The sequence below is a fragment of the Sesamum indicum genome, linkage group LG13 (assembly GCF_026168435.1).
Source record: "Sesamum indicum cultivar Baizhima isolate 11 linkage group LG13, ASM2616843v1, whole genome shotgun sequence".
Classification (NCBI taxonomy): Eukaryota; Viridiplantae; Streptophyta; class Magnoliopsida; order Lamiales; family Pedaliaceae; genus Sesamum; species Sesamum indicum.
The window spans coordinates 15,731,703-15,747,351 of record NC_142669.1 but is presented as its reverse complement, the minus strand read 5'-3'; the positions used below and the strand labels follow the sequence as shown (position 1 = coordinate 15,747,351).

The following is a 15,649-nucleotide window of genomic DNA, read 5'->3' as shown; positions in this document are numbered from 1 at the left end:
CACCTCATTTTCCTGAAAAGTGTAGAAAAATAATGAGCCTTGTGTTGTTAAAAAATATATATAAAATAAAATATGTAATATTATATAACAATGTACCACAACTTGCAACATAGGTGCTTCTCCAGGTTGGTACCCGCTTTCCACACGTCTACCAGTAGATGACGACACAAAATTTCTTGTTATGTTGTAGTACCACTCCCAATAACCTCGTTCTATTTTCCTTCTATTGGAAATGAGTGGCCTATGTACAACCATGTCATATCGTCTTTACCATCTAGTGATATATTGTATGTGTTGCAGGGACCAATCTGCGCCCGCGTGATTTTTACGGAAAATCTAATGGAGGCTCATATCACGGGTATCCATCGATTCTGGTACATTCTGCCTCATCCCGAATTGGCGAACAACCCGTTCGGGACGATGCATTTCAACTATTGCGTAGAATATCAACGGAACGGATGACCTCCATAACTGGGGGTTCAATTCATCGGCGTAAGCCATAATGACATCCGAGTCCATGTCATACGGCTGCCATATGAACTGTAATAAATACAAAGATGTAAATTAATACGAATTTAATTCACGATATAAATATACGAATAATATTAAAAATAAGTTACCTGATCCGCCTGCATCTCATCCAAAATCTCTCGTATGACTCGTACAGTTCTCCGAACTGTAGTGGTGAAAGTGTGCTGACAATTCCAAGTAGCACCATATGATGCTGCTGGGAAACAGCGATTGTTGTCCATTTGCACTTGGCCCGTAAATAGTCGTTGGGCACCAAGTCCAAGACAAAGTGGTGTAACCCGTGACCATGCCCAAATCTACACGAACAATACAAATATGTGTTATTAATGAATATCAATAGCAAAAAAAAAATGTGTAAGACTTTTTAAGTCAATTTTACCTGTAGCAATTGCAGCGCTCCACCAATTGCCGCTTTGCCTTTTGTGCTAGCATTGCATAATTCGCGATATAAAAATGCCAGCACAGCACTCGCCCAACTATAGTTCCTCGCGGTTTCTATATCTTCTAATTTTGAAAGATATAGTAATGAGACATAGTTACCTGAGGAATCTGGGCACATCAATCCCCCAAATAGAAGTAATGCAACTGCACGTGCGTACTGGACGAAGACAACCTAGGGAGTATTATAAGTAATTTCGACTGCCGCCAAACGAGATGTAATTGCAGATGTCTGTAGTCTCGAGCCCTTCAACACATTTGCATCCGGGCTAAAGCCTATGTAAGTAAGGCAATATTCTTGCCATTGTTGTGTTGTGCGGTCGAAATCAATTCCAATCACCGGCTCGCCGTCTATTGGGAGTGCCCAAATTATTTTTATATTTATTATTATATATATATATATTATATGCATATATTATATATTATATATTTATTATTATATATATAATTTATATATTATATTTGTATAATATATAATTATACATTAGATATTATTATATATTTATATATATAATATATTTATATATATTATATATACATATATTATATATTATATATTATTATATTATATATTTGTATAATATATATTTATATATATGAAATATATGTACATATATATATGTCCTGTTAAAGGTGGTAGGTACCAGCCTTTAATAAAGGCTGGTACGTGCCAGCCTTTAATAAAGGCTGGTAGGTTGGCCAGCCTTTAATAAACGCGACCAGCCTTGTTAAAGGCTGGTAGGTCCCGTACCAGCCTTGTTAAAGGCTGGTAGGCGACCTACCTGAATAAATGCATTTCGAGTCCTATATATATGCGTACAGCCCTTGTTTCCGTCATCTTGTTTCAAGTATCATATCCTCGTTCATCCCATATCAAATACATTCCTCATTTTCACGTAGAAACTTGAAAAAAAATGTCTTCTTCATCTTCTCGCATTGAGATTTTTATGTATTTTGGTGGTGAATTATCGAGCGATGGATGGTCTGTTACATATGATCAGACGCCCATTACAGCAATGAGGATCCCTCGTTCATCCAGTTATGATCAATTTTTGTCAAAAATCTACAAAAAAATTGGTGTTGATAGCTCTCAATTTTCGTTGAATGTTTCTGCAAACATTCGTGCCAATACCTAGGGCGAATTAAGGAAACACTTATACCAATAAAAGATGACGATACATTGTCATTTTTTACTGATCCTACAGCTGGATTTCCACTCATGGAAATATTCATCGAAACGGTGGAAATCCAGCACGACGATGCTCCACAAATTGTCCGAGGTTGGGGAGCTTTTTCGATTCCCAACAGTTGGTGGATGACAACTCACAGATGAGTCAACAGTGGGGGGAATACATGGGATGTTATCGAGCCAAGAATTTCCGTCATCCTCCAACTACGAAAATTTCACAGGTACCTATAACACTAATTTCGATGCAGGTACTTCTAACCCCGATTTTGGTGCAGGCACATCAAATTATGATACAGAGTGTTATACTCTAAACGTGGTGTCTGTCACACAAGGGCTCGATAATATTGAACTTAATTACACAGAGCCCACCCACTCACATACTCCATCCACCTCTCATTTTATACCAACTTCTGCACAAGACACTGCCGAGCCAGAAGACCCTATTGCGGACAGGCTGGCTAATGAATCAGATGCAGCTTCCGAACCGGATGAAGTGGATTATCCAATCCCACCGGAGGATGGAATAGAAGATGTTGACATAAATGTTGTGGCCGAAAATGTTGCACAAGGTACGTCAACATCCTCTCAACCGGTTACGCCACATCGAACTACTCAACAAATATTTTACCCCTCCATACCATTTTTCGAACAAACATTCTTGGAGGTACCAGTGGATTTCATTGATATATCGAACTTAAGGTATGCAAAATTTTATGACAAAAACAAAGGCAGGCTTGATGTGGGAATACTTTTAGAAAATAAAGAAGCTTTAATCGAGGCGGTGAAAGATCACTCAATATGATATGCCCGACGCGAGCATTGGGTACCTGAGAGTTCAAAGACCAAGTGGAAAGTATTGTGTAAGCGTATACCGCAGGTATATATATATATATATATATTTTTGACAGATGAGTCTAAGCATACAAAATTATTCGACTGATTCGTGTTTATTTTTTTCAGCTATGCGGTGTAAATGGGAGCTGCGAGGCATTTACAAACCAAAATGGGAAGGTGGACAATAACAAAATACGGAGGGGACCATACATGTATATTGAATCAAATGTCCCTCGAACACGGTAATTTAGATAGAGTATATGTTGCTTCTTCATTGCTAGGACATGTAAAATGCAACCCGTCGTACAGAATCAAGCATGTCATCCAGACTGTGAAAGACCATACCAGATACGATATACCATATCAAAAGGCATGGTACAGTTTGAAGATGGCACGTCACATGGTTTAAGGCACATGGGAGAGCTCCGTTCAAAAGCTACCCAAATACTTGGGAGCTCTTCAAAAATATAATCCAGGAACGATTGTTGAATGACAACATAAAGCCCGCGACACATCAACCGGTGCATATGTGATAGGGTACGTATTCTAGGCGTTCAAGCCGTGTATTGAAGGGTTCCAACGCTGTCGCAACCTTATCAGTGTAGATGGGACCCATCTATACACAAAGTACAAGCACAAGATGTTGATTGCTGCTGCCATGGATGGAAATCAACATGTACTCCCTCTTGCTTTTGCAATTATTGATGAAGAATCACATTTATCTTGGAAGTGGTTTCTTAGACAATTGAGCAGACACATTATACGAGAGCGACGGGGTATCTGCCTTATTTCTGACCGCCATGCTGGTATCACAAGAGCTGTACGTGAATGTTCGGATTTCGTGCCACCCAACGACGTGCACCGATATTGCTTGCGGCATGTGTGTTCCAATTTCAACAGTAAATACAAAAATATTGTGTTGAAGGATCTTTGTTGGAGAGCTGGCTCTGAATATCAGATCAGAAAATTCAATCGCATTATGGAGGAAATAAAGAGCCAGTCACTAGAGGCATTTTAGTGGTTAGATAGGATTGACAAGGAAAAATGGACAGCATCACATGACGGTGGATGGCGATGCGGAATTCTGACAACCAATATGTCGGAATGCATAAATGGAGTATTGAAAGGGGCTCGCCGCCTATCGTTGAAAGCAATTGCTGAGATGACGTTTCAACAAAGTGTCCATTATTTCCGTGAGAGGTTAGCAAGAAGTACTGTAATGTTGGCCAACAACCAACTGTGGACGGATTTTGCATATAAGATGTTCACACGTTGGCATCAAAATTCTGTTGAACATACCGTCACCAAATACCATCAGTTCCAATAGTCCGCCTCAGTTGTTACAAGACGTCACGGTGGACATGGAGTCAACACCCATGTTGTGAAAATTGCGAACCGAGAATGTTCTTGCGGCAAATGGACTCAATTTGGTATTCCTTGCAGTCACGCTTAAAAGGTATGCGCTGCATACATGATTAATGCTGCATCAATGGTGAAGGATTATTACGATATAATGACTTATAAGAACACATATTCTAAGTCATTTGAACATGTGCATTTCGAAAATTATTGGGATGTACCGAGATTTGAGTTGGTCCAACGATCCTACTATTCGCATCTCTTCGCGCCCTGGTCGAAATCAAACAACACGTATTCGCAACGAGATGGATTGGGCGCAAAGGCGTGCACGACAACAAGCACAACAAAGAAATTCTTCAACACAATCAGATGTGCCAGTACTGGGTAGCCAGGATTAATTGTATATTTTTTATATTTTTTACAATGGTACAAAAATATACACTTTTATATTTATACATTTAATGTAATTTTTTACAATTGTACAAAATAAATAACTATTATATTTGTACCCTTAATTGTAATTTTTTAAGTTAATGCAATGTTAATTTTATTAATTTTTGAATTTTAGTATGTTGTTAAAATTAATTATATATAAATTAAATTATATAAATATAATTTAAATGAAAAAAAAAGAAAAATACCAAGTCGGGATTTAGAATCCCGACTTCAGATTTTTTGCCATTTTCCCCATTATTTTAATGACGAGTCGCGATTTAAAATCGCGACTCGTCATGTTTTTGTTAATTATTTAAAAAAAATAATTTTTTTTATAATAAAAAATTAATTAACTCCATATATCACCATCTCTCATGATTCAGTTTGAACGTTGGGGGCAAGGGTAGAGTATCTATCATGGTTGATTACGGGAAAGTGACAATACAAATGGTCAATATCAAATTATTCGTTGTATAATCTTTATATACATTTGTATGAAATAAATAAAATAATCAAAATTGTGTTACATGGTTATCAACTTAAATTTTACAATAATAAGTTATATTTTATATGGTCATGCAACTTCATTTTGAAAATTTAATATTTTCACGGCTATTGATGTATAATAGAATTATATATATCTATATATATACAGTATTTATTAAGAGAGACCATCGCCATTTGGTGTCTCCCTTTATTTGATTTACTTTTTTTTATATTTAGTTTATTTTAATCTATTTATCTAACTTAATTCACACTCCTTCACAATCCATAGATGGTTACTTTTTTATTTTTATGTTTTTTTTACCATTTTCTTATAAATCTAATATTAACATATTAATATTTTGTAAATATTTATTAAATAATAAAAGTTTTATAAGTATTTTAAATAATATTAAAGAATTTTACACAAAATGTGCCGTAAATTACTAATATTGAAAATTCCCAAAATTTTCTTTGTGACACAGATCTTAGCTTATGGTAAGTAGAGGAAACGTGGTAGGACATACACAACTTGACTAGCTAGCCATTCTAGACTAGCCATGCATTAATTATTTCAAACTTATTTAAAGCAATCCTCAAAACTTCGACCAGGGCCTGACAAAAATAACCTAAGCCTTCATTCCATTCTCTCCCACTGTCAGATTTTTAGCTAAGGTTACTGCCAAGCAGTAGGCCAATAAACGTAAAGTCGACTGACAGAGGCTCACATGATTTTTGCCGTGCATGTTTGGACATCCCACTGCTACCGATTCCAATTGTCTCCGAAAAAATTGGACATCCCACTGCTGTCGGTAATTGTCTTCAACAGGTAATTCCAGAAAATCTTAGCAGTAGAACTCAGCTGGTATTTGACTAATACGGTTAATCTCATGGTTTGACATGCTATAATAGTCTATTAATCATTTATTATTGCTCTGGAAATACTCATTTTATAAGGGTCGATTGGTATATTCATATTTCAGTAACTATGTAATTATACATTTTCACGCTACAAGAAAACATAATATTAATGATAAAATATCAAGTGACAATTCTTAAGTATCATTAAAAATATATATTAAGTGATAATAATTTTTATTTTGCCACTTTATAATTATTAGTGACAAATATTTTATATAAAGTTGTCATTAAATACAACTAGTGGCATATCTACAGTGACAACATAATATAATGATAACTATTATTTGTTGTCACTAGGTTATCACAATAGATGAGTCACTGATTGTATTTAGTGACAACTTTAAGTATATTTTTTTTTTTTGCAACTAAATATGTATAATTAGTAACAATATTAAAATTGTCACCTATGATTTTTTTGTCACTAAGTTGTCAAGGATTTCATCGGACCCATATAATTAATAACCCAAAAAGAATATAAGTAGATAGATTTGACGGAATTTTACCTGATTTGGATCAAACATATCACACAGCAAGGGTGATACAGTTGCAATGTTATTACTCATATTTTTTTAACTGTAAACCAAATTACACGACAAGTATATTACACTTGCAATAAAATTGATTTACGACTGATCAAACCTAATTTGAGTTTAATTTTTTCATGTTCGACTAATTACTAAATACCCCTTGTCATTCACGTGCTTATAGTTTGCATTTAGTTTCTATATAAACCATAGGCGCATTATAATAGAGCACATTCTAAAAGTCGCAAACAGCCAAGATATGGAGAGAATAATATTTTCTAGTGGAATGAGCAACTATAAATCTCATGGAGAGTTCGATCCTGGCTCAGAATGAATGTTGGCAGCATGCTTAACACATGCAAGTCGGACGAAAAGTGGTGTTCTCAATGGCGGACAAGTGGGTAACGAGTAAGAACCTGCCCTTAGAAGGGGAACAACAGCTGGAAACGGATGCTAATACCCCATCGACTGGGGAGCAAAAGGAAGAATCCGCCCGAGGAGGGCCTTGCGTCTGATTAGCTAGTTGGTGAGCCAATAGCTTACCAAAACAGTGATTAGTAGTTGATCTAAGATGATGATCAACCACACAGCGACTAAGACACGGCCCAAACTTCTACAGGAGGCAACAGTGGAAAATTTTCCACAACGGGTGAAAGCCTGACGGAGCAATGCCGCATGGAGGTAGAAGGCCCATGAGTTGTGAACTTCTTTTCCTGGAGAAGAAGCAATGATGGTATTTGGGGAATAAGCATTGACTAACTCAGTGCCAGCAGCCACAGTAAGACAGAGAATGCAAGCGTTATTCAGAATGATTAGACCTCCTTAGAACCCGAAAGAAGATGCTCTTGTAAACAAATGCATTAAAGATTATGGGGAAGAGAAGTTGCATCTTGTCCATATAAGAGCACTTAATTATAGTTTTATTCATTAATTAGCTTTAATTTTTCTGCATGCTAAGCTATAGGGTATGTTACATTTTGCCCTCTACACTAAGGTCGTTTTTCATTTTACCATCTAATTTTTTTGGCATAATTATATATACACTTCCGATCTATAGTCTATTTGGACAAATCACTCATATCTTTTGCATAACTACAGAAGCTACCGCTTGCAGCAAAAAAGTAGGGGGTAATTTATGTAATAATGTTGATTCTAGAGATTGTGTGTAAAACTTTTCAAAAAGTTTGGGTCATTCGATGAAATGATGTTGACATTTTTTATAGGTGTATGTGTAATTTTTAAAAAGGTATAAATAGTTTGTGTAAATAGATCATAGATTATGAGATGCACATAAAATTATCCTTTTTTTTTTAATTGCAACTTACCATACAAACTACACAGTTTTGTAACTTACCATCCAACTTCATGTTTTGGTGGAATTTTATATGAAAAGAAGTTCACATGCAGAACACATATGAAATTTAAAGACAAATGCGTTCTCTATATAATACAGAGCTTAGCTTATGGTAAGTAGAGGAAATGTGGTAGGGCAGTCACAACTTGGCTAGCTAGCCATTCTAGACCAGCCATGCATTAATTATTTCAAATTTACCTGTAGTAAATCCCTGGGGATCATAACCTAAGCCTTGACTCCCTTCTCCACCTCTGTCAGATTAAGTACAAAGAATTAGCTAAGGTCACTTCCAAGCACTAGACCTATAAACGTGAAGTAGCAGACAAAGTCTCACATGATTGGTTGACAGTAAAATCTTTGCATGATTGCACAACCCACTCCTACCAATTCCAATTGTCTCCGGAATATTTCAAAAATCTTCCATATTGATTAGGTTCGTTTTTGAGTGATTTGTTTATAGTGTTCGATATTAGTTTTGGTCATTTTGGAGATAGATCAAAACATAGTAAATGTTTGTTTTGATTTATTTTGAAAGTTTTAGTGGTGTTTTGAAATATTTTGAAACAGTGTCTCATTTATTTTTAGTTAAAATAAGTTTACACTAATTATAGACCCTATAACTAAAAAAATTATATACACTCATAAATATATATAAATATATAAAAGAGACATGATTTGACAATGAATAATAGTTTTTGTCTCCCATTAAATAACATCAAACATACCATACTTATTTTGTATTATCTCAAAAAATAAATCAAAACATACACACTATCTCTAACACATACTTATTTATCTTTATTTTTCTCTCTCTATCTCCATAGAACATACCAAAATAGCCAAAAATAAAATCAAACATAGTGGTTGTGTTTTGTGGAGATAGAGAGAAAAAGATAAAGATAAATAAGTATGTGTTAGAGATAGTATGTATGTTTGGATTTGTTTTTGGAGATAATTTAAAATAAGTATTGTATGTTTAATAATGTGTTTTGGGAGACAAAAATTACTGTTCATTGTCAAATCATATCATTTTTATATATATTTATATATATGTATGGATTTATGCAAAAACAGTTAAAAACACTCAAATAAAGTATTTTTGTATAATAAAAAACATTAGATTTTGAACTTATCTCGGAGATAACTTGAAAATAAAAACAAACTTAGTGTTCAAAATTTGAGCAGTAGAACTCAGCTTATATTCAATTAATACGGTTAATTTTATGATTTGACATGCTCTAATCCAACTAATCATTTTATGAGGATTGATTGATATACTCGTATTCCAGTAACTATGTAATTAGGCACTCATACTTGTTTTTGTTACGTATGCTTCATGATTGTATTGGAAATATATGTGATGTATATAGTTGGCAAGAGACTTCAACGGACCCACATCATTAATAATCGAAAAAGCAGATCGGTGGATGGATGTTTGATTAACTACTAAAGGGAAAAATACTATTCCAGTCCTGTAAGTTAGGGTGGTAAATTTGATCCTCTAAAAATTGTGATAATTTTACTTCTTTTCAGTCGATTTGGGACTTTCGTTAATTTAATGATGTGGCAGTTCAAATTGTAATTTTTAATTGCAAATTTTGATTCTGTATTTTAAAAAGTTGACAGTTTTGGTCCTCTAACTTTGAATGTAGTGATTTTAGTCTTCTATTTTTTAAAATAGTGCTAATTTTTTGTCCTTAAGCACAATTAGTGATCATTTTGACATTTTATAATAAAAGCTTAGTAGTGCTATCAAATGCTCTTAGCGCAACAAATGATTCGCAGATACTTGACTTTTTCAACAACAAATGCGGTGAGACATTTACAATACACCAAGATCCAGGGTAGATTATCAATAAGGAGAGATTGATCAAATAAATTTTTTAAATGTTACAGTTCTTACTATTATTATAAAAGGAACTGATTGGAAAGAACTCGAGTTGAATACTTCAAAGTTCTCTCAAGATCCAAAAAAGATTCAAAAGACGGTTCAAAACTAAGGACTTAGGTTCATCCATATTTACCTCTGATAATAGCATTGTTGAACAAAAATATGGTTGAGATCTCTCCTTACTGGTATTCACCGAGATCTCGATGGGTCGTAGACATCTCACCACAATTGTTGTTATTTGTTGCTGAAAAAGTCAAATACCTATAAATCATCTGTTGCATTAGTGTGGTTGTAACAAGTTCATAAAATCAAGAGCTTGGAATACCTGGTGAGAAAGTAGCCAAACTAATGTATGAAGTTTATTGAGGCTTAATTTTATTTTGTAAGCATATTGAGTCTGATTAAAAATATCTAATATGACTATTGGGCTTTTACCAGAAAAGGGCGAATTGGTCAATAAATGAATTTAAGGACCAAAACTGTTACTATTTTGAAAAATAAAGGGCTAAAATCATTACATCCAAAGTTAGAGGACCAAAATTGCTAACTCCTTGTAGATAAGTGGCCAAAATTGCAATTAAAAATGACAACTTGAACTACTACGTCATCAAATTTACCGGAAGCCCCAATTTAAGTGTTGACATGGCCAATGATGTGGATTTTTTCGGCCAAATCGGCCGAAAATGAGTAATATCACCATAATTTTTAAGTTACAGGACCAGATTATAAATTTTAATTTGAATAGGACCAAAACTGCCTCTCACCTAGCTTACAGGACTAAGATTGTATTTTTTCCATTTACTAAATACCCCTTTCAATGCACGTGCTTATGCTTTGCACTTAGTGTCTATATAAATCATACATAATCCCATAACAAAACACATCCCAGAAGCCACAAAGAGTGAATATATATGGAGAACAATATTTCTAGTGGAGTGAGGAAAGGTACTTGGACTTCAGAAGAAGATGCTCTCTTGAAAAAATGCATTGAGGATTATGGAGAAGGAAAGTGGCATTTGGTCCCTATAAGAGCAGGTAATTATAGTTTTAATCGTTAATATTTTGTCATCCAAGTAATTGATGTTTTTTACACTTTATTATTTAACTTCATTGGAGATAAAATGCACCTTGATCCTGTAACATACGTCATTTGATGTTTTTACCTTTTTAACTTTCTATTGTAGCATTTTGGTCTTGTATGTTTTTAATTTTTGCGATTTCAATTCTTTGTTTGTCAGAGTTCATTTCCACTAGTAAGAAGAGTAAACTCCGGTAAAAAAAAATTCAAATTGTAAACATTAAAAAGATTTAGGATCAAAATATTATTCTAAAAAGTTGAAGGACAAAAATACTAACAAAAATGGGTCAATAGGAACAAAAGTCCAATTTTATTTTTATTTTTTTGGATAAAAGCTGCTTTTGCCTAGGCTAGGGGTTTGGCATAACCCCTACCCGTTTATTAATATCCAAATGTCAAAATATAATCAATTTTAAAATATCATGTGAGAGGTACATGCATTTTTTCAACGAGAAGTGTGAACTCTGAAGAAATAAGGACTAAAATCATGAAAATTAAAAAGATATAGAACCAAAATATTACCCTATAAAGTTAAAGGACGAAAAATTCAAATAACCTAAGTTACGAGATAAAAAATGCATTTAAACCATTTTTTGGGATAAATATATTTACACCCCTGCTCTATCATCTATTTATACAAACCACCTATATTTTTTAAATAATTAAGAAACTACCCCTGACAGCAAAAAAGTAGGGATAGTTTGTGTAATAATGTTGTCGTTTTCAGAAATTATATGCAATTTTTAAAAAAAAATTGGGTGATTTACGTAAAAAAATCATAGATAATGGGGTTGAAGCAAACAAAAAATGCTATTCCGCTATGGATTTTCTATCAGGTAGTAATAAAATGCTCTTCAGAAGAATATTATCCTCGTGGCTTGCAACCTAGATCTAACAAGAAATGCTGCAGGGGTTGAGAGATTTAGGAGTTTACAAAAGCAAGAGTTGGGGGTTCAGTTATTTAGGGATTTCATTGCATTTAGGGAGAAATAAATCAGATTTATTTTTTCTTTTAGACGGACCCCTAATTCCCAAATCCTCAAACAAATCGCATTTTTTTTTTATTAAAAGGTATGCATAGTTTTTGAATTCATTTTCTGGGTGTTTTATTTTGTTTTGTGAAAAAAAAGAGAGAAAAATAAAGATAATAAGTATGTGTCGGAGATAGACTGTATATGTTTGGATTTATTTTTAGAAATGATTTAAAATAAATTTAAAATAAGTGTTGTATGTTTGATGTGCTTTTGGAGGCAAAAGTTACTATTTATTGTCAAATTATATCTCTTTGATATATATTATATATATGTATATATATAGGTATTGTATGTTAATGTTGTATTTTTTGAAACAAAAATCACTCTTCATGTTTTATATTATATTTATATACATATATGTGTGTGTTTATATATATATATTTTATATATAGAAAGTCAAAACAAAAAATTCACACAAATATGGTGTAAAAAAAAATAGGCAAACATTGGTTGTATTTCGGCCCATCTCGAAAATCCCCCAAAAATGAAACCAAACGAGCTCTCTTTTTAAGATGTTTGCTTCAGTTGCGTTTTTAGAGGTAAAAAACTAAAAAATGGACGCATTTGCCCTTAAGTTTCACATGTGCCGTGTATATGAGCTTTTTTCGTCATAAAATTATACTGAGCATGAAATTAAATGGTAAGTTGTAAATTTCATATGATAAGTTGCAATCAAAGAAATAAAAATTAGATAGTAAAGTATTAAAATGGGCATAGTTCGGGAAAAAATGTAATATACCCTGAAATATATGTTTTCTTGCATGGAATCAAAAAATGCTATTTCGGATTTAATTTGCAGGGTTGAAAAGATGCCGGAAGAGTTGCAGATTGAGATGGTTAAATTATCTCAAGCCAGATATTAAAAGAAGTCACTTTACTACAGATGAAGTTGATCTCATTATGAGGCTTCATAAGTTGTTAGGCAATAGGTAAATTTAGAATAGTGTACTTATATTGCATGATTTTTGCCAAGCCGATTCCTATTTTTAAATAGGTTCTGGTTGGAGTTCATATTTCGATGAGGAAAGCCTTAAAAACAGTGAACAATAAATGGGGCAATTAAATCTTTTGTTTGTACTTTTAAAGTAAAAAAAAAAATCTTTTAAAGTGACATTTTTTCAAACAGTCACAATTGTTTTTATCTACGTCCGACTATTTTTTACTAACACTGTCATGATTTTGTTACAGTTTTTTCAATTTTATGTACAATAAACATTTTTCCGAAAGTAGAAGCCCCTTGCATGCCCTCCATAAAAAAACCATACACAATAATCTTTCCTTTTTCCCTACACATAAAAAAACCATACACTAAAAAGACATGATTTTTTGTATTACTTCTACTTGGCTACAATTTATAGAAATATGGGAAGGATATGATTCAATTTTCGTGACAGAAGAGAGAAATTACTATGCTTTTTGCCTTAATTTCCTTCAAAATTTATTTTTTCCCCTCAAATATAGTTATATTCTTTTTTCAAAAAGCGGTCCCAAAGTGAAAAACAAACCAATTCCCTTTTCAGCCAAAAAAAAATTCAATGATCACATGCTACGCATGTGCTCTACACCGGTAAATTATCTACAAAAATGTGGATGAGGACCGATAGTGCTAATTTTTATGAGTTATGAGACTAAAGGTATTAATCCTAAAATAAATTGGACAAAAAATAAAACATGCCTAACTTATGGTACCAAAAATATTATTTCCCCAATGTCTGAAACAGATGGTCACTCATAGCTGGTAGACTTCCGGGAAGAACAGCAAACGACGTGAAGAACCTCTGGAATGGCCACATTGACAAAACAAGGAGGGCCAAAGTCGAGAAAATCATTACACGCAGCAACATCTTAAAACCCCGATCTCGAATTCCCTCCAACTTGAAAGTACGTCGGCCGAGCTTGGAAACAAGAGAAACAATACCTCCATCAGATCTTGTCTCTATAACTAATGAAGGTCCTGATGAATATTACAAACAATATCCATCTTCTGAAGCTGATGAATGCATAAGGTGGTGGAGCAACTTGCTTGAGACGACCAATATGGAAAATGTGATGGTTGACGATCTAGAGAAACAAACAGGGGAAACATCAGCGCGCTTGCATGATGGAGACAATGTCCATCGAGACAATGCGATCTTGGAAGGTGATGGAGATGAGTTCGGTGATTTGAACATTGTGGATTTTGGGGAACTTATGTGTGACGAATGGTAATTCGCGATCCGTGTTTGGCGTTGGATTGGAGGGTTAAATGTACTTTTCATCATGTAACTTATGTATTTTGGTCCTCCGACACTAGGAATTGCAAAATCTCATTGGAAAGCAACATGTGCTCCTCAGGTGCCTCTTTTAGATTGGGGCTTTTTATGTGATTGGTCCATCTTTGCCTAAATGGATAAAATAAAAAATATATATATTGACATGGCATATACTGCCATGTCAAATCTGCTAACTAAGAGAAGGAGGGAAAACTTACTCATTCCCTCCTATTGTGAAATGTGGCTCAAATATCTTATTAAAAGGCTCAGAACCTGACCCACTAGACGGCCCATCCACCCACCTTGACTCGACCTGGTTCAGGTTCTTACTAATTAATTTTAGAATCCTAAATCTATTTCTCACGTCTCTCTTCTCTCTTATCTCTGCGCCGAACTCCATCTCTCTCTCTAGTTCCCCTATTCCTTAAATCTCTGAGATATGATTGCTGGTAAACATGGAGACTTATCATCATTTCCTCTATACAAGGCCTTGACCCCTTTCGGCTGAGATATAGAATACATACTGATCTTGCTCCTCCTTAGCAAAACAGCTCTGTGCGAAACCTTTTTTGGGTCTTAGTGACCGTGAGTTAGTAAGATCTCAGTGATCAGAACGTTGGTGTTCTTTCTTGGATGGAGCAACCGTGGGTCGTGTTGATCAGAAAAATCGGTGCTTAGAGATCGAGTTCTACTGGATCCGGCAGATCTGAACCTATTTTCAATATATATTGAGTTTGTTCAATTTTTTATTTTCATTATTGTATCTAAGGAGTTTCATACTCCACGCCGCTGTAATAGTCGAATAGGGTTCTCTGAAATATGAGGTTACCATTCTACAGTGGTATCAGAGCCTCATCTCTGAAGTCCGGTGACCTGGTGGTGGTAACGCTTTCTAAACCCCTCCTATTTTATTTCCGTATTTTCTTTTTGTCGATATTACTGTTATTATTTAGCTGCGGTAAATCCCCCTAAACTCTCACTTGGCCGGTCCCTGAGGATGTCGGGTATCTGGTCGGGACTTAGGCTGGAAGCCTCGGTCTGTTGATCTATTCATATTTATTTCTGCAATTTGTTCGACTGTTATATCTCCGTGATACTTATTTCTACGATCTGTTCGACTATTATATCTCTGTGATACTTATTTCTGCGATTTGTTCGACTAATTATATCTCTGTGATATCTTTTTTCTGCGATTTGTTCGCCTTCGAAATTCGGGTAATTTATTCTCTTCAATCCATTGCAAATTTTTTAAATATATCTAAGATATTGCAATATGTGTGATTTAAAATATTTCTGATATTCCATACAATTATTGGTATTTGAGTG

At 34.2% G+C, this 15,649-nt stretch overlaps 2 protein-coding genes across 2 annotated transcripts; one reads left to right on the top strand and one right to left on the bottom strand.

Annotated features, from left to right (window-relative positions):
* Window positions 1–336: 336 nt before the first annotated feature.
* Window positions 337–1,807, bottom strand: LOC148784562 (serine/threonine-protein phosphatase 7 long form homolog). The gene is made up of 4 exons (XM_088876890.1): window positions 1,790–1,807; window positions 911–1,144; window positions 621–827; window positions 337–540 (listed from the first exon to the last, which is right to left on the bottom strand). Exons 1-4 carry the CDS (start codon window positions 1,805–1,807, stop codon window positions 337–339), a joined length of 663 nt encoding a protein of 220 aa, XP_088733016.1.
* A 2,546-nt stretch (window positions 1,808–4,353) lies between these two features.
* On the top strand, window positions 4,354–14,279 carry LOC105158543 (transcription factor MYB114). The gene is made up of 4 exons (XM_011075326.3): window positions 4,354–4,370; window positions 10,891–10,994; window positions 12,871–13,000; window positions 13,793–14,279. Exons 1-4 carry the CDS (start codon window positions 4,354–4,356, stop codon window positions 14,277–14,279), a joined length of 738 nt encoding a protein of 245 aa, XP_011073628.2.
* Window positions 14,280–15,649: the final 1,370 nt, after the last annotated feature.

What these genes read in the sequence shown, in the direction of transcription:
- LOC148784562 (XM_088876890.1), bottom strand. An exon ending in GAGCGCTGCAATTGCTACAG is followed by an intron (nt 828 to 910) that starts GTAAAATTGACT and finishes TTGTTCGTGTAG; the next exon opens with ATTTGGGCATGGTCACGGGT. An exon ending in ATGAGATGCAGGCGGATCAG is followed by an intron (nt 541 to 620) that starts GTAACTTATTTT and finishes TATTTATTACAG; the next exon opens with TTCATATGGCAGCCGTATGA.
- LOC105158543 (XM_011075326.3), top strand. An exon ending in TTTGGTCCCTATAAGAGCAG is followed by an intron (nt 10,995 to 12,870) that starts GTAATTATAGTT and finishes TTTAATTTGCAG; the next exon opens with GGTTGAAAAGATGCCGGAAG. An exon ending in CATAAGTTGTTAGGCAATAG is followed by an intron (nt 13,001 to 13,792) that starts GTAAATTTAGAA and finishes TGTCTGAAACAG; the next exon opens with ATGGTCACTCATAGCTGGTA.